The sequence below is a fragment of the Asterias amurensis genome, chromosome 21, assembly GCF_032118995.1.
Source record: "Asterias amurensis chromosome 21, ASM3211899v1".
Lineage (NCBI taxonomy): Eukaryota > Metazoa > Echinodermata > Asteroidea > Forcipulatida > Asteriidae > Asterias > Asterias amurensis.
The window spans coordinates 5,492,393-5,516,083 of record NC_092668.1 but is presented as its reverse complement, the minus strand read 5'-3'; the positions used below and the strand labels follow the sequence as shown (position 1 = coordinate 5,516,083).

The 23,691-nt window shown below is 37.0% G+C and overlaps 1 protein-coding gene across 1 annotated transcript in view; it reads left to right on the top strand.

Moving 5' to 3' along the window:
• Positions 1–472: 472 nt before the first annotated feature.
• The window catches only part of LOC139953215 (proto-oncogene tyrosine-protein kinase receptor Ret-like), an 88,302-nt gene continuing 65,083 nt past the window's right edge, over positions 473–23,691 (top strand). Inside the window, exon 1 of the mRNA XM_071952674.1 lies at positions 473–593. Within this exon, the coding sequence (XP_071808775.1) occupies positions 527–593 (67 nt within the window). The 5' untranslated portion in view covers positions 473–526. The remainder of the gene's footprint in view (positions 594–23,691) is intronic.

Genomic DNA, 23,691 nt, shown 5'->3' with positions numbered 1-23,691 from the left:
GTCCCATTGTTCGTGGTTACTCTCAATCAACCCCCTTCCTTGTTTAGTATTCAGCATATACCATTGCTAAGTGGTTATCAAGGATGTAGAAACTTAAGATGTTCCGAAATTCATCTGCATCCGAGCGAACAGGGACAGATAAAAAGCAAAAATATTAGAACCCTCTTCTCTAAACCCGCGCCACCTACGCACCCGGAAGTAAAGATGTGTTCCATAATTTGATATCGCTCTTGAATTTGATTTTTTTTGTTTTTCTTCAAATAAATGCGATTTTATCAGTCAGGGTTTATGTATCATAGAGATGTGTTAACTGCCGGGTGCCAGCGAATTATCCCTGTAGCAGTACCAGTTAACTGGTGGCGTGCATGCGTTTAATCTCATCTCCACCATGTTGCGGTTTGGGTCATTATCACGCAGCACGCCGCGAGGATGCTACACGCGTAATATAGTGTATGATAGCTGATGACTAGAGTCGCCGAGACAAAACTCGCTCTGAGCTCTGAAGGAATTGTACCGCGCACGGATCATGGGATACCTGACAGCCAACGTCTTAGGCTATTTTCTTCTGCTGCTTCTTGCCCCAAGGATGACAGGTGAGTTGTAGGAGGAAATCTTATGATTTGAGGGGTTCTGTATAGGTGTTAAGGTGAGAGGGAATAATGCGTTTCAGAGCATGCTACAACCTCTCGTAATACCGTCAGTCAAAATTGAAAAGTTGAGTGCACGTAAACTTTGCCAACAATGCTCGGTATATATGTATCCATCCGTATCTGTATAGAATTACGCGAGGGGAAAGTGTATGGAGGACACATCACACCATCTTGTGCACAATGTGTGGATTGGAGGGCTTATTATTGAGATTCTTGCGGTGAGGTTTCCCTAAATTAACCTAGTGAACTAGTGATTTTCTATATCTCATCACTGTGTATTCATTGTGTTCTGGGAGTCTCATGAACTTGGTGAACGTAAACTTTTACAAACGATACATTTGTGCTCAGTATGTATCTATATCTGATTTTGAAGGCGGAAAAAACCCCCACATCGCACCATCTTGTGCAAAATAAGTTGATGGGAGGGCTTACTTTTGAAGATGCTTGGTGAGGTTTTCCTCAAATGTATCTAGTGATTTTCTATATAACGTAGACAGGTGTACACCCCTCCCATTGTGTTCTCATTGTGGTCTGGGAATCTAAGGAATTCAAAAGAAAAAGAGTTTGTCAAAAGGGTATTTCTTGTTGTTGTTGTTGTTATTTTTGTTGTGGATGTGCGGATGGGAGGGCTTAATTTTCTATCTTGTAATTTGCTTGGGTAGCGGGGTGTACCCCTTCCAATTGTTTCTTTATTGTGTTCTGTGAATCTCGGGTTTTAGGGGGTAGGTCTACTTCTGTACAAGAGGAAAAGGTGATGTTGTTGTTGCTATTGTTGCTGGTTTTGCTGTTGATGAGCATACTGATCGAAACGTTGAGTTGAAACCTTTATACGGTTCTTTTCATAACCACCTTAACTCAATTATCAGTACATGGTGTTACCGGATCCCTTACTATATTGTTGTTGTTGTTGTTATTGTTGAATTTGCATCGGGGATGAAGAATATTAATTATGGTTTTAACTCATATTCAACAATGTGTGTTAGCACTGTACTACTCAGTATTTCTCTTTTTTTACAGGCATACTACTCGGGTGGGATTCGAACCCACGACCTTTTTTTTTTTATTATTTTTTTTTTTTTTTTGGGGGGGGGGGGGGAGCGGGGACACAGCCCCTACCACACATCGTGCATTGTATAAACTTAAAGGAGCAATCACTATGGATAAGCAGATAAAGTGTCGTATAACTTTTGCCTGTGGGGGGGGGGGGGTGGCGTCGAAAGACTCAAGGTTTGCAAATCTTCTGTCCATATAGGTGCGTCTGTACGTGTGATTTGCAAATTACGAACGATGGAGGAGAGGTTACGCAAACACTACAAGCATACACACCCTCCCATGCCCTGGCAGTACCACTCGACTATTATTATACCATGTGAAATATTAAAATTAATATGCATTTTTTCGAAGGGCGAGATGTTCTCACTGTGTATTGATTTTCACGACACAGGATCGAAAGTTGGTTTTCTTAGCTGTTCGGTAGAAGGTAGCAAGCAAAATTAAAAACTCAATAAATTTCTAGGGAAAAAAGTGGTATACAGTGATTAATGAATCTGATACGGCACATTTAGACTGTAAAAACATTTGCAAAATCTCATTTTGGTTTGATAGTGTTAAAACACGAATATTGATTATACAGACCATTTTATGTTTAGGGACTGGACACTATTGGTTATTGTCAAAAACCTTTCTTCCCACTTGGTGTATCTCAACATATGCATAAAATAACAAACCTGTGAAAATTTGAGCTCAACTGGTTGTCGAAGTGGCGAAATAACTATGAAACAAAAAACGCTCTTGTCACACGAAGTTGTGTGCTTTCAGGCGCTTGATTTCGAGACCTCAAAATCTACTTCTGAGGTCTCGAAATCAAATTTCTGAAAGATTACTTCTTTCCCAAAAACTCTGTCACTACAGAGGGAGCCATTTCTTACAATGTTTTATATAATCAACCTCCCCCATTACTCGTTACCAAGTAAGGTTTTATGCTAATAACTATTTTGAGTAATTACCAATAGTGTCCACTGCCTTTAAGACGGTTCTACCTTGTCGGGCCGAAGTTGATGCTGTTTGGAAATATCAAAGAGAGACGACAGGTGTAATGTATTTATGACATTGATGCGGCTTATTCTTCTATTATTATGCATGAGTAGTTTCCTCGGTAAGTTTTACGGCAGAGATGTCCCCAGATGTCCCTCATGCCATCATGTAGATATTTATCTGCTGTCACAAACACATGTTTCCCCTCCTTTGTTTGCAGTTCGTGATTTCTTAGCACTGTTCTCTCTTTTGCGTAAAAATACCCAGTAAAAAAATATTATTATCCGCTTTTCTATAAAGTATCGCCCGAAACAGTAAAAACGTGTAAACAGTTTACAATACAAAATCAGCAATAAATAATAGTATTATTTCCCGATCGAAAGACTGGATAAGAGATATGAGAATGTGTTAAGCCTGTCGAAGAAAAAGTAGTAAACAAATATATTTTGTAAAATGAAACATTTTGTAAAAATGAAACATTCAAATTAAAAGAAGTTTTTCTTACAACATATTTTCGACGGTACTATTCCTGAATCTGCGAGATGCTCAAGTTTCACCTCCAGGCAAACTGTCGTTTCCTCGTTGGTCACTGGGAAATAATATATCCTAGAAAACAACTAAGGAGTAAATTCCTTTCACCACCTAACCCTGGGTGTTGTTGAGTAATAATCTCACTCTAGATACACATTTTGATACAAGTGTCTTGAATTTCTGTTTCTTACTAATCACCACCGAATCAAACCCATTCTCATCAAGCTTCATCTTCGGTACGGGTCAAACTTTAAAGGTACATTACAAAACTGTTTTGTTTGCTAATAAGACAGTTGATGGCAGTTGAAACTCTACCCATATACGCACTTACACACATTACAATGAAAACGATTTAAACGAACAATAACATGTAACCTCTTCATAGAATGCTGCATTTGCTTTGAGCTTACTATTGACTTTTGGTTATCTCTGAGACTACTCTCAGTAATATTGTTTATTTAGGTCAAAGCACATGCTTCATTATACGGACCCGTTACTTACAAGCTGTGCTTTTTTATGGGTTCCTCTACAGTTTCACTCCCTGTTTACATAATACTGTTATATTGTATTTGACTGTTATACTTGTGAATACTGTGGAATTAAATGAAATGAACTGAACATACAATTAAAATCACCACAATTAAAAGAAGATTAAGACATTATAAAATGACAAATCACATAATTATTGAAACAGAAAAACTACAAACCACAAAACAAGTCGCAAGAACTTAGATTCGACGTTCTTGATAAAATACAGTGACAGTTTATTTTATTTGTTACTCAACAGACAACATACATCATAATTTATACAGCTGAAACTTTCACATGTGACTTTTATTGTACATATCTTTGTAATTATGCCAATAAGTTAGCAATTACGGTGACAGAAACCAGATGGTTGCTATATAGCTTTAAAGGCAGAGTATATATGTTTTTATTTTCACCTTTTGATTGTTTTAGTTATAGCACAGACGTAAACAATGAAACTAACCTTTGAATATTTCATTTCAAAAGATGTTATTGCGTTTTGAGATATCACCAAAAATTCGGAGCGAATAAATTATGTCCATGCAGGAAGGATATTCAATGGGATACCAGATTTGAGAAACGTTAAGGACGACATAGGTTCTCAAATACAAAGTTAGTGAAATAGGCAGAAAACTTTATTACAAAAAACAACAACAACAACAACAATACTTCAGATTAAAACGATTCTCAAAATGCATATACATTTGATAGCTGCTACAGTCTTCTAGCAAAAAGTTTTGTTATTAACTATCATTATTTGTATCGTTAAATTTCCGTTTGGTAATTTGTCAAAGACCAGTCTTCTCACTTCTCACCAACATAAGCATAAAATAACAAGCCAGTGAAAATCTGAGTTGAATTGGTCAGCGAAGTTGCAAGAAAATGATAAGAGAAAAAATACCCTTGTTGGGCGAATTTGCTTTCAGGTAGGAATAAAATACTTCTGGCTAGAAGTCTTTTACTATTTAAGTCAGAAATTACCTCTTTCTCAAAATCTATGCTACTTTAGAGGGAGCCGTTTCTCACAATGTTTTAATACTATCAGCAACTCTCCAATGCTCGTTAGCAAGTCAGTTTGTATGTTAATACTTGTTTGAGTAATTACCAAACGTATACATTCCCTTTAAAGCTGTATATTGGTGTCACCAACGTCACTGTAGATTACAGTCGTAACGTACTGGTCGATATATCCAGCTCGTAGTTCAAGCTATTTGAGTGTCAATTAATCACACTGTACGTTGATCAGATGTCGGGGTCGGTTACCAGACATTCTTATAATAATGACCAATGGAGATTTGATCAGAATAAAGATCTGGTCGCTTCGAAACAGTACTCAATGGTTTTAGTTACTAGTGACATTTGTTATTAAAGGCACTGGATACCTTTGGTATTATTGTCAAAGACCTGCAGCCGATTTCACGAAACGCTAGGATTAATCTCGAGTTAGGAGGAGTAACTCGTCCCAGCAACTCTATAGGATGGGTTCAATGCGTCTTAACGTATGGACACGGAACGTAACTCGTCCTAAGTCGTTAGATTAATCCTAAGTTATGAAGAGTTTGGTGGCATCGACGGCAGCATTCTCACTTAAGTGTATCCCAACATGTATAAAATAACAAATCTGTGAAAATGTGGACTCATATAGGTCATCGAAGTTGTATAAGAGAATAATTAAAGAGAAGACAACGACCCTTGTTGCACAAGTTGTGTGCTTTCAGATACCTAAAAAGGCCTCCGGCCTGAAGCCTTTACACATAATATACTTAAGTGAGAAATTACTTCTTTCTCAAAAACTACTTTACCCAAGAGAGAGCCGTTTCTCACAATGTTTTATTATGAAACTATCAAAGCCATCCATTGCTCTTTACCAAGTACGTTTTTCTGCTCACATTTATTCTGAGTAATTACCAATGTGGTTAGTACCTTTAAACGTCATTGTTTAATATTAGTATGAAACCGTACTCGTTATGACGACCAGACGTTTTGCAATTACGATGACCGATTGAGCCAAATGTTTCACAGATGTGTTATTTTATTCATAATATGCATTATATTATTCTGGGATACACCAATTGAGAACTGGTCGTCGACAATACCAACGTGTACAGTACCTTTTTGATTCGTTTTGTGAAAGATACCGTTTACAACTTTGAAAACAAAGAAACTAGTTACTTGTTGACTTCTAAAAGTTGCAGTAAGGTATTTTCTCACCTCCGAGAGTTATAATTAATTTATCTTCCAAAATATTTCACAGATTTTATTTTTTTTATGTATGCGTACTATGCGACAAGTTATGTTGGATACACCAAATGAGAACATCTGGACTTTGACAATTACCAAACATGTCCGGTGCCTTTAGGTCAACCTTTTACAGCTTTGTGAAGAAAAGAGCTAATTACTTATAGAAATGTATTTGAGTTGAATCTCTTCTCAAAGTTGCATTGATGTCTTTTCTTACCTTTGAGAATTCGAATCAATGTACTTTCCAGGAAACCAACCCGTTCACTCTCCTTGAACCAAATCATCCGCTTCCATCAAGCACCTGTCCCACCACGGTCTGTCTTGCCAAAATGGAATGATTAATTTCCTACGATATTATTATGGATTTTATGTCCACTACTGTCCCTTCTATACACGTCTTGTTCTGTTATACTTCAATAGAAGTTTGCCTGTGGGTATGGATTTATGAAAATAAGTGGGAGTTTTGGGTAAAGTTAATATCCGTTATGGTTTCAGAATGAATGAATATTTCACAGACCTGGCAGCACTTATGTATTTATGTCAAGAGAAGTTAACTGCCGGCGGGCTTGGTCTTGTTTTTAGTTTAAAGCCATTGGACCCTTTCGGTAAACAGTGTTGTCCAAGGCCCACACTTTGTGTACCACAACTTCTATATCAAATAACAAACCTGTGAAAGTTTAGGCTCAATCGGTCATCGGAGTCGGGAGAAAACAACGGAAAAACCCACCCATGTTTCCGCGCGTTTCGCCGTGTCATGACATGTGTTTAAAATAAATTCGTAATTCTCGTTAACGAGAATTTATATTGTTTTACCGTTTTCTCAAAAAGTGAAGCATTTCATGGACTAATATTTCAAGAGAAGTCTTTCACCATTACCTTCTGTAAACCCTGTAAACTATTTGTAAATCTGTTTACCTCTTTTTTTCCTCTACCGAAAGGGTCCAATGGCTTTAAAAAAGAGCGAAGTTTTTTTTGTGTGAATATTATCCCCCGAAAATCACCGTTGTCCAGCAAGAAGGGTTTTGTTACCTTTTGTAGATTGAGTTTTTGGCCGTGACATGAATCCATACTTAAAGTGAATGAAGATGTATGTCATATTATTTACCTGTAGAAGTTTCAGCTTCGTTAAGTCATCAAGTTTTTGCGAAAAAGAAAAAGAAGTGGAAATCACAGAGCGGTGTTTTTTTTATAGAATAGTCACGTCAATCCGTTGTACATGCTCAAATAATTTTCGTCTCACTTAGATTTTTTGAGAAATTAATTTACTCATTTCTCAAAACAGCATGTTATTTCAAGGAAAGTTTTTTACTACCATAATCTTTAAGGTTTTATGTTAATCTGTGGACGTTTGTGTTTTATATCGCACAAGAAGTACCCGGTGCTTAAAGGAAATAACCCGTGAGAGCTATGGTCTCATTCCCTTATTGAAACGGGACACAACGATATGATAATATGATTCAGTTGTATTCAATTTAGCTACGCAATTATGTCCATACTTCTAGGAAAATTAACGACCAAGGCCTTCATATAAATACGGAGTATAGAAAACATTAAATTAGCAATAAACAGATAATTTAAACAGGGCTTTAGGGAACATGAGGCTTATTCTTTCCTGCTGTGTTTTATAAGGTAAATTTGTTGACATGTCATTGTGTAAATACAGTTTTAAGTTTCATAGTGTAAATATTGTTTACCTTATTTAGCATAATTTGTTATTCTGAAATATTTATAAATATTTGTTCGACAAAGTAAATTTCAATTTTAGTGAATTGAAAAAACAGAGTTGGCGATCAACAAAATTCTATTATTACGATTACCCACGCAAACTATCCTGTGTCAACAACCGTAAGCTCTTCAAAATAGCTTGTCCGTATTCAATAATTATAGTTAGTTGTTTTGAGCATTTGACTTTTCAGAAGAAAGATTCAATTCAAACATGGAACAACAATCAATTTGATCTCCTTAAAGTCTCGATATTGAATATAACATCGTAATCTTTTCATAACGACTATAGTTAAAGGACATTACAGAATTGGGAAAGAAAATATTAATAATTCGTGTTTTGAGATCACAGATCTACATTAAACTTACACGGTACAGTGATGATGGTGACATTCCTTGCAACATTTATATGTGAAACGTCATACAATTTGATGATTTCCCGTTTGAACTTTATCGCTCAATGAACGTCTAATCAATTTTGTTGTCATGTAAAATGTGAGTAATCAGTTATTGTTCACTATCTTATCGTGACCAAGTAGGCCGATTGATATCAAACTGATTCAAGTCTGTCTGTTTAGTCTGTACTGGATCACATAAACTGCTTACGCTCAAGTGCTTACACTGCCAGTAACTGTTTTTTTTTAGCAAACAAACATTCTGAAATGTTCCTTTAAACTCAAAGGTTTACTAATAATAGCGTAGGCATGAAGACATCCTAACAGTACCCCAATGAAAAAAAACCAAAACAAAACAGAACCGCACTTTAACTGCGGCAGTATTTTGTAACATCTGCGAAAACAGCTGATTCTACAAATTACAACAAATAATAATTGCAGTTTTGTCGATTCTTACTTATTGAGCAGCTTAATACAAGAATATCCCTGTATTTCTAGAACCAAATGAGCAAGGGAGAACACATTTTGTCTGTAGGTATTTCTCTCTGATTTTTAGGAAGCCACTGCTTCAAATACCATTTATCTTTTCTTATATTTTATTAACTTCATTGCAAAAGAATTACAAAAATAAAAATGACATTGGTGCAAAAGGGAAACCCCGAACAGGCATGCACTCAGGCCCACTAAATGGGACCCTTCTTTACATACAAAAAAAACAAAAACAAGGGACAAGCACAACTACAGGCAAACAACTAAAGAACACAAAGAAATACTATAAAAAGTAAACCAAATCACAAAGAAGATGGACAAACTACAATATAAAAATAGCAAAAATTTTATTACACAAGCATGATAAAAAATATACGGGAGAACCGTACTATCCAGATTGATCATCACTGGCTTGTGAGTATTGGCCAAAGAGGCCAGATTTCAAAAGAGAAAGAATTGGGAGTTTCTAATTTTGTGTGGAATCTGGGAGAGAATTTTTTTCTCCTATAGTTCTCTTTGTATTCTACGCTTCTTTTCCCCCCATAAATTTTAGGGCTGATTGAACCACTGTGAAATTTCGTCCTTAAAGGCACTGGACACTATTTTTAATTACTCAAAATAATTGTTAGCGATAAAACTTGATCGGTAGCAGCAACGGAGAGCTGTTGATTGTAAAAAAGGGGGAAAAAATGTAAGAAATGGCTCCCTCTGAAGTAGCGTATTTTTTGAGAAAGAGGTAATTTCTCACTCACATATTAAACGGCAGTGGACACTATTGGTAATTACTCAAAATAATTATTATCGTAAAACCTTACTTGCGAACGAGTAATTGGGAGAGGTCGATAGTATAACACATTGTGAGAAACGGCTCCCTCTGAAGTGACGTATACAGTTTTCGAGAAAGATGTAATTTTACACGAATTGGGCTAACATTTTCACAGGTTTGTTATTTTTGTTGAATGTTGAGATACACCAACTGTGAAGACTAGTCTTTGACAATTACCAAAAGTGTCCAGTGTCTTTAAAAGACTTAAGGCTTGATGCCCTTTTCGGGCATCTGAAAGCACACAAGTTGTGCATTAAAGATGTTTTTGTCATTATTCTATTGCAACTTTGATGACCCAAATGAGTCCAAATGCTGACATATGTTATTTTATGCATAATATATTGAGATACACAGGTGAGGATACTGCTCTTTGACAATTACCAAACTATGATATTTGGTATTGTGCACTGCTAATTGGAGGATTAAAGTCATAGCGTATAACATTATATTTTTGAAGTTTCATTATGGATTTTCTTTTCGGCAAACCATTCTAAATATAAAACTCAGCATATTGACTTCTAAAAAAAGCAAAATTTTATAATCGTAAACACACTAGTTCGTAGACATATACGATCCCTGTCAAATGAAACGCATGATTGAAGTATATACCCGCTTTTTTTTATAAATTGGCTTTATAATCGTTTTAAAATCTCCGGCCTTGAATCCTAATAAATACAAACGTGAATAATTCAGGCATAGTGTACTTAAAGGCACTGGACACGTTTGGTAATGGGAGACTTTGAGGCGCTAGGTGGCAGCAGACTTTCCAGGGAAAGTTCCATTGTTTACGTAGTTCTGGGCATGCGCACATTACCGAGAACAATGGAATTTACCTGGTAAGTCTGCTGCCACCAAGCGTCCTGAAAGTCTCTCATTGTCAAAGACCAGTATTCTCAATTGATGCGTCCCAACATAAAAGTAAAACTAACCTGTTCATTAGGTCATTTTTACAAAATGTTGGATGGAAATGATGAAAGAAAAAACAACCCTGTTTGCACAATATTGTGTGCTCTCAGATGACTGAGAAAGGCTTCAGGCCCTAAGTCTTTTTCAGGTTCAAATATTTTGGTGAGAAATTACCTCTTTTTATCTTCTTCAAAAACTACGCTTCTTTAGAGAGAGTTGTTTCTCACAATGTTTTTAAAGGCAGTGGACACTATTGGTAATTACTCAAAATAAATGTCAGCTTAAAACTTCACTTGGTAACGAGTAATGGGGAGCTGTTGATGGTATCATTGTGAGAAACGGCTCCCTCTGAAGTGCAATAGTTTTCGAGAAAGAAGTATTTTTCATCGGATTTGATTTCGAGACCTCAGATTTAGAGTTTGAGCAGGAAGTCTTCCTCAGGTTCAATAGTGAGAAATACAATCTTTCTTAAAATAATATGTTACTTTAGAGGAAGCCGTTTCTCACAATGTTTAATACTATTAACAGCTCTCCGTTGCTAAGTAAGTGTTGATATATTTTGAGGATTGATAAAACGTGTCCAGTGTCTTTAATGTGAACATATTGATTAGGTGTACTTCACCACAACTGACCCTGAGTGAAAAACAATAAAACATACATAAAATATAAATTTTACTGTCCACAATGTAACGGTTCAAACCAAACATTATGTCAGAAAAGTGCAAGCAAAAATAAAAGAATAAGTACAAAATAATGTTAATATCGTTTTCAAAAGCAGTGGAAACTATGAATACGACTGAAAACCCCCCACAAAAAACCCACCCCAAAACATTTTTTTTTTAAATTTATGTCAACCGTAGAATATTATAAGTGCTATGACACCCCCCCCCAATTTGTTGATGTTTTGTCTTGTACATTTTTTAAAAGTTTATGTCTTATAACATTATTCAAGTATTTTTGTTTCCACCAAGGAGCGTTTATTTTGTGCTTTTTCTGGAAAATAGGAAGGCGCATGATTTCCCAGTCTATCTCCCATAGGCTACCACGGTGTCATGTAACGACCTCCTTAATAACTCTAGCCTCTCGTTGACACTGAGTCCCCACCCCTAGGGTAATCTAGATAGTCCGTCTGACACAAACCCCACCCCAGGGGAGATGTCTGGGGAGTGGCAGTGACGCATCAACGCCTCGGGGCCCAGCGGTGAGCAATAAAGAGCCAAAAACACAACTCGTCAATAGAGATCTTGTTTACCTTTAATATTGGTGTCAGACAAACGTGACATGTCCCTGGCCTAGGTGATCATAGTTTCCCGCCAAAAATATGAGAAGAGAAGTTATTAAAGGGCGTATATAAAAGGCACTGGACACCTATGGCAATTATCAAAGACCAGTATTCTCACTTGATGTGTATTGGTCATCCAGTTTGCAAGAGAATAATGAAAGAAAAAACACTCTTGTTGCATTACTTTTTATGCTTTCAGATGCATAATAAAATAATGTTTTTTTATATTTTTTTTTTAAATATCAACAGCTCTCCATTGCTCGTTACCAAGTACGTTTTTGATGCTAACAATAGTTTTGAGTATTTACCAATAGTGACCAATGCCTTTAAATATGTATCAGACAAACGTGGCTTGTCTGACAATGAACAAACCTCACCCGTAGGCTGGATCATCATAGATTCCCGCCAAAAAATATGAGCATAGATTATTCATTATTTGGCGGGCGTTTACTAACACCAAGGCCGTCAATTATAATTTAGACCATACTACTATCATATTGCAGGTGGGCATTCATTTATGCAGTGATAATGCATTCATTGTTTTTAAGTAGGATTTGAAACTTTGCATGGTGGGAGTATAGTCAGGTGATGTTTGCGGTAGCACCATGTGTTAAAGACAGTGGACACTACTAGTCATTGTCAAAGACCAGTCTTCTCACTTGGTGTATCTCAACATATGCATAAAACAACAAGCTTGTGAAAATTTGAGCTCGATTGGTCATCGGAGTTGCGAGATAACTATAAAAGAAAAAACACCCTTGTCAAACGAAGTTGTGTGCTTTCAGATGCTTGATTTCGAGACCTCAAATTCTGAATCTGAGGTCTCGAAATCAAATTCGTGGAAAGTCACTTCTTTCTATAAAACTATGTCATTTCAGAGGGAGCCGTTTCTCACAAAGTTTTATACTATCAACTTCTCTCTATTACTCGTTTACCAAGTGAGGTTTTATGCTGGTAATTATTTTGAGTAATTACCAATAGTGTACATTGCCTTTAATATCTGTTGTTAGTTCTGAAAGAAACTGTTAGTTGACAACTTACCGTCTAGATCAGTATGCTCTGGACCGTCTCTGATCTATTCCTGAAGACGACCAGAGTGCATTGATCGAAACGTTGAGTTGCCAAACATCGGGGCCCAATTTCATGGCTCTGTTTACCGCCGAACCCTGCGCTAACGATCACCATTCTCCGCTTACGTGCAAGCGCCGAGTTTCGGAGCTAACTATAACTGTGTAAGCAAAGAAGGTCTACTGTAAGCGCCGATTATTTGCTTACGGTAAGCAGATCCATGACATTTGGCCCAGTTCTTTCCATAACCAAAATAAGAAGATTAACACAAACCGCAAACATCAGCAAATCTATTATATAAAAAAAATGTATATCCCTTTATAGAGTGATCTTTCACTTGTGTATCAATCAGTGCTATCTTGTCGCTCAAATTATACGTATCAGTATTTTTTAACAGGTTGTTTTTTACAAATATTCGTATGACTACTGTATTTGGCTTTGAGGCTTCTTTGATAGTATCCTAACCCGTTGGCAAGGCAACGCATCAACTAAGATTACTTCGCGTGAACCTTTCAGACATAACCCACTTACACGACAAACTCATGTTGCCCTTGTGTGGTTTGTATCAGACCCGACTCATGCCATCGTGATTGAAAGCAAACTCCTGTCGTAGACTACTAATTCTGGATTAGACTACTTCTGTGACGTCACTCTGTTGATGTAAGTGTAGTTTATTTTTACGAATTTGCACTTCAAGGCACTTGACGTTAAAGGCAGTGGACACTATTGGTAATTGTCAAAGACTAGCCTTCACAGTTGGTGTATCTCAACATATGCATAAAATAACAAACCTGTGAAAATTTGAGCTCAATCGGTCATCGAACTTGCGAGATGATAATGAAAGAAAAAATACCCTTGTCACACGAAGTTGTGTGCGTTTAGACAGTTGATTTCGAGACCTCAAGTTCTAAACTTGAGGTCTCGAAATCAAAATCGTGGAAAATTACTTCTTTCTCGAAAACTATGGCACTTCAGAGGAAGCCATTTCTCACAATGTTTTATACCATCAACCTCTCCCCATTACTCGTCACCAAGAAAGGTTTTACGCTAATAATTATTTTGAGTAATTACCAATAGTGCCCACTGCCTTTAAATATTGCAAAAGATCAGTATTCTCCCGACGTGTATCCCAACATAACGCACAAAACAACAAACCTGTGAAAACTCGGGCTAAATTCGTAGTTGAAGTTGCCAAAGATAAATGAAAGAAAATACACATCTTGTTGCACAAAATAATTTGTTTGCTTTCAGATGCATAAAATACCTCAGCTGAAGTACTTTATTATTTGAATGAAAAAACCTCTTTCTCAAAAACCATGTTTCTTCATAAGGAGCCGTTTCTCACAATTGAATGTGTTACACTGTTGAACCGCTCCACATTGCTCGTTACCAAGTATTTTTTTTATGCTATTAATTGTTTTGAGTAATAACCAATAGTGTCCACAGCCTTTAACTGTAGACTCTTTATGTATCTACACTTAACTGCTTTACAAAGTGACCCTACTTAAAAATGACTGTCTTTCCAAATTGAAAGACTCTTAGATATGCAAAACATAGTTGTTATTTTTTCAATATCCAAAAACATTTTGCAGGTAAAACAAAAATTTACAGTCGTGAAAAACATAATTGAAAACTGATCGAAATAATTTAACTCAATAATATTACAAACACTGTCAAATTATGTTTATCCATTTTTCGAAATAGTTATAATATGACAAAACGTATTTTACAAAGTATGTACAACGTCTGGGAAGAAAGACAAATTTAGAGAATAGACTCCAAAGTGTAGATTCGTGACTACAATGTATTCGCCTTCGACTCGTACATTCTATCCACGAATCTACACCTTCTTATCCAATCATTCTCCTAACTTAATCGTGGATTAACCCACTACTATAATCTGTTTTTTAATGCCATATTAACGTCCTCGCGAGTAAAAGATCACACTTCAATAGTAATTTACATAATGACAGCGATTCGTCATGTAAATTGCCAAGTGTACTTTCACTCCACGCATTAAACCTTGAGACAATTTCACAGGAGACTTGTTTCAAAGTGAAAGGGAAATTATTCAGGTACCTTTGGTTTTTGGAACCGTACGATTGGTTTAAGGACAGTGGACACTATTGGTAATTGTCAAAGACCAGTCCTCTCACTTAGTCCTCTCACAAAGCCATTGGACCCTTTCGGTTCAGAAAAAAAAAAGTTCACAGATTTACAAATAACTTACAGGGTTTACAGAAGGCAATGGTGAAAGACTTCTCTTGAAATATTATTCCATGAAATGCTTTACTTTTTGAGAAAACAGCAAAACAATATAAATTCTCGTTAACGAGAATTACGGATTTATTTTAAACACATGTCATGACACGGCGAAACGTGCGGAAACAAGGGTGGGTTTTTCCGTTGTTTTCTCCCGACTCCGATGACCGATTGAGCCTAAATTTTCACAGGTTTGTTATTTAATATAGAAGTTGTGGTACACAAAGTGTGGGCCTTGGACAACACTGTTTACCGAAAGGGTCCAATGGCTTTAATGTATCTCAACATAGGCACAAAATAACAAACCTGTGAAAATTTGAGCTCAATATTGGTCGTCGAAGTTGCGAGATAAGAATGACAGAAAAACACCCTTGTCACGCGAAGTTGTGTGCTTTCAGATGCTAGATTTTGAGACATCAAAATCTAGAATGACAGAAAAACACCCTTGTCACGCGAAGTTGTGTGCTTTCAGATGCTAGATTTTGAGACATCAAAATCTAATTATGAGGTCTCGAAATCATTTTTTTTTAAATGACTTCTTTCTCGAAAACTACGTTTACTTCACAGGGAACCGTTTCTCACAATGTTTGATATTACCAACAGTTCACCATTACTCGTTACCAAAGGTTTGATGCTAACAATTATTTTGAGTAGTATTACCAATATAATGTCTATTGCCTTTAATCGAATATAAGTTTGTTATTTTATGCAAATGTTGAGATACACCAAGTGAGAAGACTGGATTTTGACAATTACCAATAGTGTCCACTGCCTTTTAAGGAAAAAGAAAGAAAGATATTCTGATTAATTTCATGGGTCGTATTCCCCGTATACCAAAGCAGTAGAGGATACTGATTCTTAAATGTACCGAAGTAGTATCAGACTGTCTTGTCATTCCAGCACAGATTTGGTTGAGTTGGTTGTTAAAGGACAAGTTGCAAGATTGCTCTATTTATTGAGATGATAACCTTGGGTCTGGGTTGAGTGCATTAACTGCGTGTCGCAGACTAGACAATATATCTTGAACTAAATTTTGATGTCTTCAAAAGATTCATACCGACCAACAATTTCACACATCGGCACGAGAATACCGCGTGTTTAATTTTGCAATCTTTCCTTACCTTCAATCTTATCACGTTCGCCTGATTACTGATTGTTCTTCAAGTCTAGTCACTGTTTTGTCGCAGGTGAATTAATGCAACTTTGCGGTGTGTGCTCATTTTCGGTACCTTATGGGGACTGTCCGAGGTCCTTACCAACGGCGGTATTTGCTGTCCAATCCGCGGACTCTCCGCGGAGGAACGCTCGGGAGGTTTTGACAAGGCGCCAAAAAGGAACGTAAAGGGACCATACAGAGAAATTATAAAGAATCTGGGGGTACCCCACAAGGAAATGTATGTACACAGTTTAATATAGCCTTGCTCAAGGCAGTCGAATTATTCACTCCGAAAAAAACCCAAACCCGCCGCTGTATTAAAACCCATACACTGTGCGTAACGTGTGTAACCCAATCGCACGATGCCCCCGCACACTATCCGCATGCGTCGGCCGCCAGCTCCGCATGCGGGTGAGTGGTACGAGTACGGATGACTTGTGTACAGTAGTCGTGCGGTGTGCGTTGAACGATGTGAAGGTGTATACGGCTGGGTCGTGCGGTGTAAATACACACAGTAAGCACAGTGTATACGGGTGGGTTTACCGCGGCGTCTTTTCGGAGTGAATAATGCGACTGCCTTGAGCAAGGCTAAGTTTAATAGTAAACTGTGCAGGAACAAAGGAAAAATGGGCCATAAGGATACATTTTTGAGAATGTGTGTGTTCTATAGTAATATTTGTCAGGCTATTATTGAACGTTGCGTGTAACAGTGACGTGTTAAATGCCGATTAGATTACGTTAAGAAGGTTATCTCTATAACGGGGGATACATCTATCTCCAGTCAGCGTAGATGCATCTCCTTCCGGAATGATCAGTGAAAAAAATTAGGATGTGCCACCTTCTGTCAATTCAAATTAAACGACAACGATAAAGCAGGTGCAAATAACTCCCACCTTAATTGTATTGTATTACTAAGGGGGCTGTGTGGATTTCCTTTAAAGCCATTGGACACTTTCGGTAAACAGTATTGTCCAAAGGCCCACACTTCGTGTATCACAAATTATATATAAAACAACAAACCTGTGAAAATTTAGGGACAATCGGTCATCGGAGTCGGGAGATAATAACGGGAAAACCCACCCTTGTTTCCGCACGTTTCGCCGTGTCATGACATGTGTTTAAAATAAATCCGTTATTCTCGATATCGAGAATTGATAGTTGTTTTAATGCTTTCTCAAAAAGTAAAGCACTTCATGGAGTAATATTTCAAGGGAAGTCTTTCACCATTACCTTCTGTAAACCCTGAAAGCTGTTTGTATATCTGTGAATATTTAAATTTGTTCTGATTAGAAAGTGTCCAATGGCTTTAAATGTCACGACCGGGACTCGAACCCACACTCTGCTGCACTTGAAATTCCCTTCCGAATATGACACAAATTTTGTAAAATTCTTTATTCCTGCTGATTCCGAATTAGTGTGACGGGGCCTTAAATGACGCAAGTGTCACGTCCGGAACTCGAGCCCACACTCTGCTGAATAGAAACAACAGAGCTTGAGTCCAGTGCTCTTATCCAGCACAGCGAAGACACCACTTGTCACATGTCTCATTATATATTCACCGATGATTTAATTAAACTAGTTGTGGTTATTATAGCAGGTGACAGGCTCGATCACACATATCCATTGAATCAGCTGCTGTAAAAACCTTGTCTGTTGTCGCCCCTAAACTTTGGAATAGTCTTCCCGTCTCTGCGTTCTGCTGATTCACACTTCCAGGAAGCATCCTGCATGAAGTCACACCTATTCCCTAAAATTATTGTTTGTTTGTTTGTTTTCATATAGTGTTATGTTTCACTTAAAAGGAAACTAGACCAGCGGACGACGGAAATGAAACTCAGGTTGAGAATCTTAATTATAGTTTCACCTCATTTTAATATATATAGAAGAGTTTGCGGTAACACCATGTAATAACAATCTCTAAATGAGTTGGGGTGGTTCTGAAAAGAACCGTTGGGTTAACTCGACGTTTCGATCAGTATGCTCTGATCGTCTTCTTACCTCATTTTAATAGGTAAATTATTACCTCAGTAAATCATTGAACATGCGAAATAAACACAGTGGTGCGACCAACGCGCTTGAGTCAATTGCGCCAGTTCAATAGGCACGGGGTGTTTTAACTGGGGGTTAAACAATGAGGTCGTAGTGGGTTTCCCAAGCTACAGAAAGGGGCCCACAACAATAATTTGCATTTTTGTTTTACTCATCGCCATGTGTTTTGCTGTGTTCCAGACCGATGTGATATTTGTTGCAAGTACGCACAAACACTCTTTCAACACCAACTTGTCTGATTTAACTGTGCCATATTTCAGCGTGTATAGTCCCTCTAAAATTATTGTTGGTTAGTTAAAAAACATTCAAACTTGGCAGCCAGAGGCTGAATTGCTTTTAAAATTACAGAGCATAAGAAAATATATACCTTTTTTTTAAATTACAGAAGACATTTAGAATTGTTTTTATTATTTTTTATTAAAGTACAATTTCAAAAATACAAGATATCCAAAGACTACAATACAAGATACTGCCCATACACTGGGAAGACATAACATACTTCTTGCTGTATAAACTCTGATAAGTGTTCTGTAAATTAGCTAAGCTTCGCAAATTCTTCCACTTTATATTTCATGTAGAGCGTTATAGATAATACAACACCTTGTGGACCATTACATGGTGCTAGAAAGGGATAGCTCATTTACTTATATACAAATATTGACTGCTTCGAGTGCTATGGTTAAAACTATGACTCCCGAGGTGATCCACGGAGCGTTCTATTTTCCCGAGGCGAAGCCGAGGGAAAATAGAACGCTCCGGGGATCACCGAGGGAGTCATAGTTTTTAACCATTGCACGAGTAAAAGCAGTCAATATTTGTTTTATAACACCCCAAACATTTCTAAAACCTGTATTATTATTATTAAGTTACAGACCTGAATGCTACAATCCACGGACGACGCGAACACAGATTGCAAACACTTTTACCTACTGTGTTGCATGTAGTGTCGGACAATCCGAAATGGTTACAGACTATTAATTTATCATCCTCGTACACGCAACGGACGTCTGGGTACTGCACGCCGTGTGCTAGTCTGTCGGACTAGCGCACGGCGCCATGTGCTAGTCTTCGCTCTATCACACGGCCGTCGTGTAGCAAAACTAAGACATGTCATGTGACGCGCTCTAAACCAATGAGCAGGCAGAATCTTTGCAAGGGGTGTTATAAAAACGTATATCTCCACATGACTGGCAGGAGAAAATTCGTATGCTTCGAGACGCTCATCGGATGATCGGATGTGATCAAGCTCTATAATCATAATAACTAAGTATAAGTATCATTAGTATGATCGGCGCCTATTCACAGATTTAAGTGCATTCACAAAACAACACAAAACAATTACGCAGAAAAAAAACAGAAAAAAAACAAACATCCGGTTTATGCAGTAAGTTGGGTTTAAACAATTTCTTGAAGATAGGAAAAAGAAGCAGAGTTTTTTTCTTTTCGTATCAGGTTCTTTTTGCCAGCATTCGGTGACATTGCGTCTGTGTATCCGACTAATGTTAAAATTATTCACTTTGTCCGACAATACAGGTGTCCGATTAGTGTGTACGACCTATTTTTCATTTTTTCCTGGCGATGGCACGGGATTGGGACTGAGTCAAGTCTATCCTGTACACAGCAAGCGCAGAAACTCGGCGCTTGCACGTGAGCGGATGATGACGTGATTCTAAGCGCAGAATTCGGCGGTAAGCAGAGCCATTTACTTTGGCCCAGTATGGGATCTAAGAGCTAGATCATGATAAACTTTTCTGTTATTGTATAAAAACAACGCCAATAGACAGAATGTGCAGTTTGATATAGAGCGTCCTTTGGGAGTGTGTGGGTTTCCTGCTGCAAATCGTCTGTTAATAAGTGGTGATATTTTATTGGATGCGTAGCTGAAAGATTAATTAAAATTTATGGCTTCGTTTGTCACTGAAGAGTGAGTAGGTTGTGTTCTTGTGTTGCTGCAGTTCCTTAAAGGGAAGGTTTAACTATTTGTTATCCTTTCATTGTTTTAATCCTATATACATATACATTATACGTCCAACAAAACTAACCTAAAAGGCCGTCTTTTTTATATTGCAAAAAATCCGGCGGAGCAATTACGTCCACGGAGGTAGAAGACTCCGTATTTGGAACACTTAATCCGAGAAACGTAACGCTTCTGTTATTCAAAACTTGGGGGATAACAACTATATTTCCATACCACATAACTTTTGAAAGATGAAGTTTATATTGCCATTAATTTCAAGAGGGATTGCCAAACGAATAAATTCCCTTTAAGGGTCATTTTTTTAACGTTATGATGCTTTTAAGAAAGATATTGGGGCTACGTGACATGCATGTGGGAGATTCGGCTGAATATGCAGTGTCTATCTTGATGAGAGAAAAAAAAAAAGAAAAAGGCAAAAAGCTATCGTGGTATTTGCACAAAAATAACCTTGTTTTGAGAGGTGACAGCGGGTACCAACCACATCTCTGGCCGCAGCATTCGAGAACAGGCACCAACTCACCAGAAATATGAGAATCGATTAATGTATAAATTATTTCTCAGATTAAATTGACTTGGGTTGAAACATGTCAAAACCATTATTTATTCGAAGGGAATCCATTCTATAGATTATATTAACAGCTGCGGTGCTTCTCATCAAGTACGTTTTCATTGGCAATTTCTTTTTTAGTATTAACTAGGACTCTACCTTTAAACTTCTATCGAAGGACTGTATTTTAATTAAAATATTGCAAAAAAATGACGTCAACTGATTTGTGTTTTTGGAGTGCTATAAAATCTGACTTTCGCCAAAAGATTTTCTTTTTTTCTTTTTCGTTTTCTCGTAATGATTTGTTTTTACTGTTGGTGTTGTTTCAAAACGTAAATCTTGTAATATTTTTTCAAAACCCACAAAATTTATGACAATTAAAACCTACTTAAAGGCTTGTGGTACTCTTTTGTAACACACCCACAGATGTCCACAGATTTACATTAAACTTGCACTGTTTGAAGACAGTGGTATTTGTCGAAGACCACATGTTGGTGTATCTCAATCGGTCATCAAACTTGCAAGATAATAATGAAAGAAAAAAACACCCAAGTTGTGTGCGTTAAGTTGGTTGATTTCGAGACCAAGTTCTTAATCTGAGGTCTCGAAATCAAATTCGTGGAAAATTACTTCTTTCTCAAAAACTATGGCACTTCAGAGGGAGCCGTTTCCATTTCTTTTTTACCATCAACCTCTCTCCATTACTCGTCACCAAGTAAGGTTTTATGCTAATAACTATTTTGAGTAAATACCTATAGTGTCCACTGTCTTTAAATAAAACTAAATTGGTTCTTTATAATGATTTGATTAAGAAACACCCAAGCTGTATAAAACCCATCATATCGAACCCCTGATTGCTGCATGTTGTACAGCATGACATTCTCTTAAAAGTAAGAAACAAACAGCTTTGTAAAAAAAAAAAAAAATCACAAGGGGATGATCATTAAAAGGGACTAAATTGACATCTGCTGCATTTAAATGTTAATTAGATTCATTTGCCTTTTTCATTTTGGCTTTACAACGTGTTGATGACTAGTATTTGTACGAAGTACCATCTGTAGTGACAGACATGTATGCGATGTTCAACACTCAATTAGCTTTCTTGTACCACACTCAGCAATGTTTGTCATTCTGTTTAAAGGCACTGGATACGTCTGGTAATTATTGTCAAAGACCAGGGCCCAACTTCATGGAGTTGCTTAAAGGCAGTGTACACTATTGGTAATTACTCAAAATAGTTATCAGCATAAAACCTCAATTGGTTACGAGTAATGGGGAGAACTTGATATTATAAAACACTGTTGATTTCGAGACCTCAAGTTTAGAATTTGAGGTCTCGAAATCAAGCATCTAAAAGCACACAATTTCGTGTAACAAGGGTGTTTTTTTTCCGTTCATAGTTATCTCGCAACTCCGACGACCGATTGAGTTCAAATTTTCACAGGTTTGTTATTTTATGCATATGTTGAGATACACCAAGTGAGAAAAGGTTGTGTCTGGTATGCTCCTCATTTCTGCTTAGCAGACAATTGTTAAGCAATATGTTGTGCTTAAGCAGCTCTATGACATTGGGCTCAGTATTCTCTCAACATATGCATTAAATAACAAATTTGTGTGACAATTTGGGCCCAATTTGGTTATCGAAGTTGGAAAAAACTAGTGAGTGCTTTCAGATATCTGAAAATGACATCAAGGTTGAAATTTTCAGATTTCTTTTTTTTTTGAGTGAGAGATTACCTCTTTCTAAAAAACTACGTTACTTCAGAGGAAGCCGTTTCTCACAGTGTTTTGTTTAGACTATCAATAGCTCCCCGTGGTGTGTTACCAAATAAGTTATTATGCATTAATATATTACTTTGAGTAATAACCAAAATTGCCCACTGCCCTTAATTGTGGTGGACTATTGTACACTGAAGTCATGGCATTGTCAGTTGGGTGGGGAGAGCTTGACAAAGGTACACAAAAGGAACAATGCTGACCTCATTTGATTCCATTGTATTTTTATGTCCTCGCATTTCATGCCCTTATTCAACTGGGAGTGTTTAGGGAATTTGAACGCAGTTGGCAATCACTCAAGTTAATTGGATAGAAGCCTATATCATCTTTCGATAGTAATCATGTTGATATACATTATTTTAGCTTTGAAGTATAGAGGTTATGTCAAAATACACCAGTTTGTATTGGCTACCCCCAGATTTGAGTCTGGGAACTTTTATTAGAGTTTGATAATCCTGTTAAGGATTCTTCCTAATAAATAATAATTTTATTGTAATGTTCTATGTTTATTCCAAACTGGAACACACCCTATAACCATGGGGAGGGTAACAATTATAAAAACAAAATACAGTTAATGAATAAGTCATACGGAAAGGAATTTAACTTAGAACAAAAACAAATAATCACACAGTTTGATTTTCTTTTAAAACAGTAAATAAAAAGACGTACTTGGCAACGCAAATAATAATAGCTTCATCGGGAGTGTCCATCAAAAACTTAAACCTGTCTTCCCCGTCAAGAGTTTCAAAGCCTCTGTGATGATCAATAATATAATTATGCCAATAATAACAGTAATAATAAGACTTGTATTGAGCACGTATCCACCCTACTGGGTGTTGAAATAATGAGGTTATGTAACAACTGCTTGGACATCGCTGCAGATTTCGGCGATATTTAAAAAAATCTGTCATTTTTTTTGGAAATGCCAAACGTCTACAATCCCTTAACAGAGGGATAAAGGAAGACGTTCTCACATTGGTATCAATGAATTGACGCGAACATACTTGCGTACATAGGTAACACTTATGGGCTTTTGTTGGTGCACTTTTTTAAAATTGCATTAAAGACACTGGACACTATTGGTATAATGTCAAAGACCATGTCGTCTCATTTGGTGTATCTCGACATAAACAAAACACGACGTATCTAAACAAAACACCCTTGTCACATGAATTTTTGTGCTTTCAAATGTTTGTTTTTGAGACCCCAAAGCTCATTCTGATGTCTCGAAATCAAATTCTACAATACTTT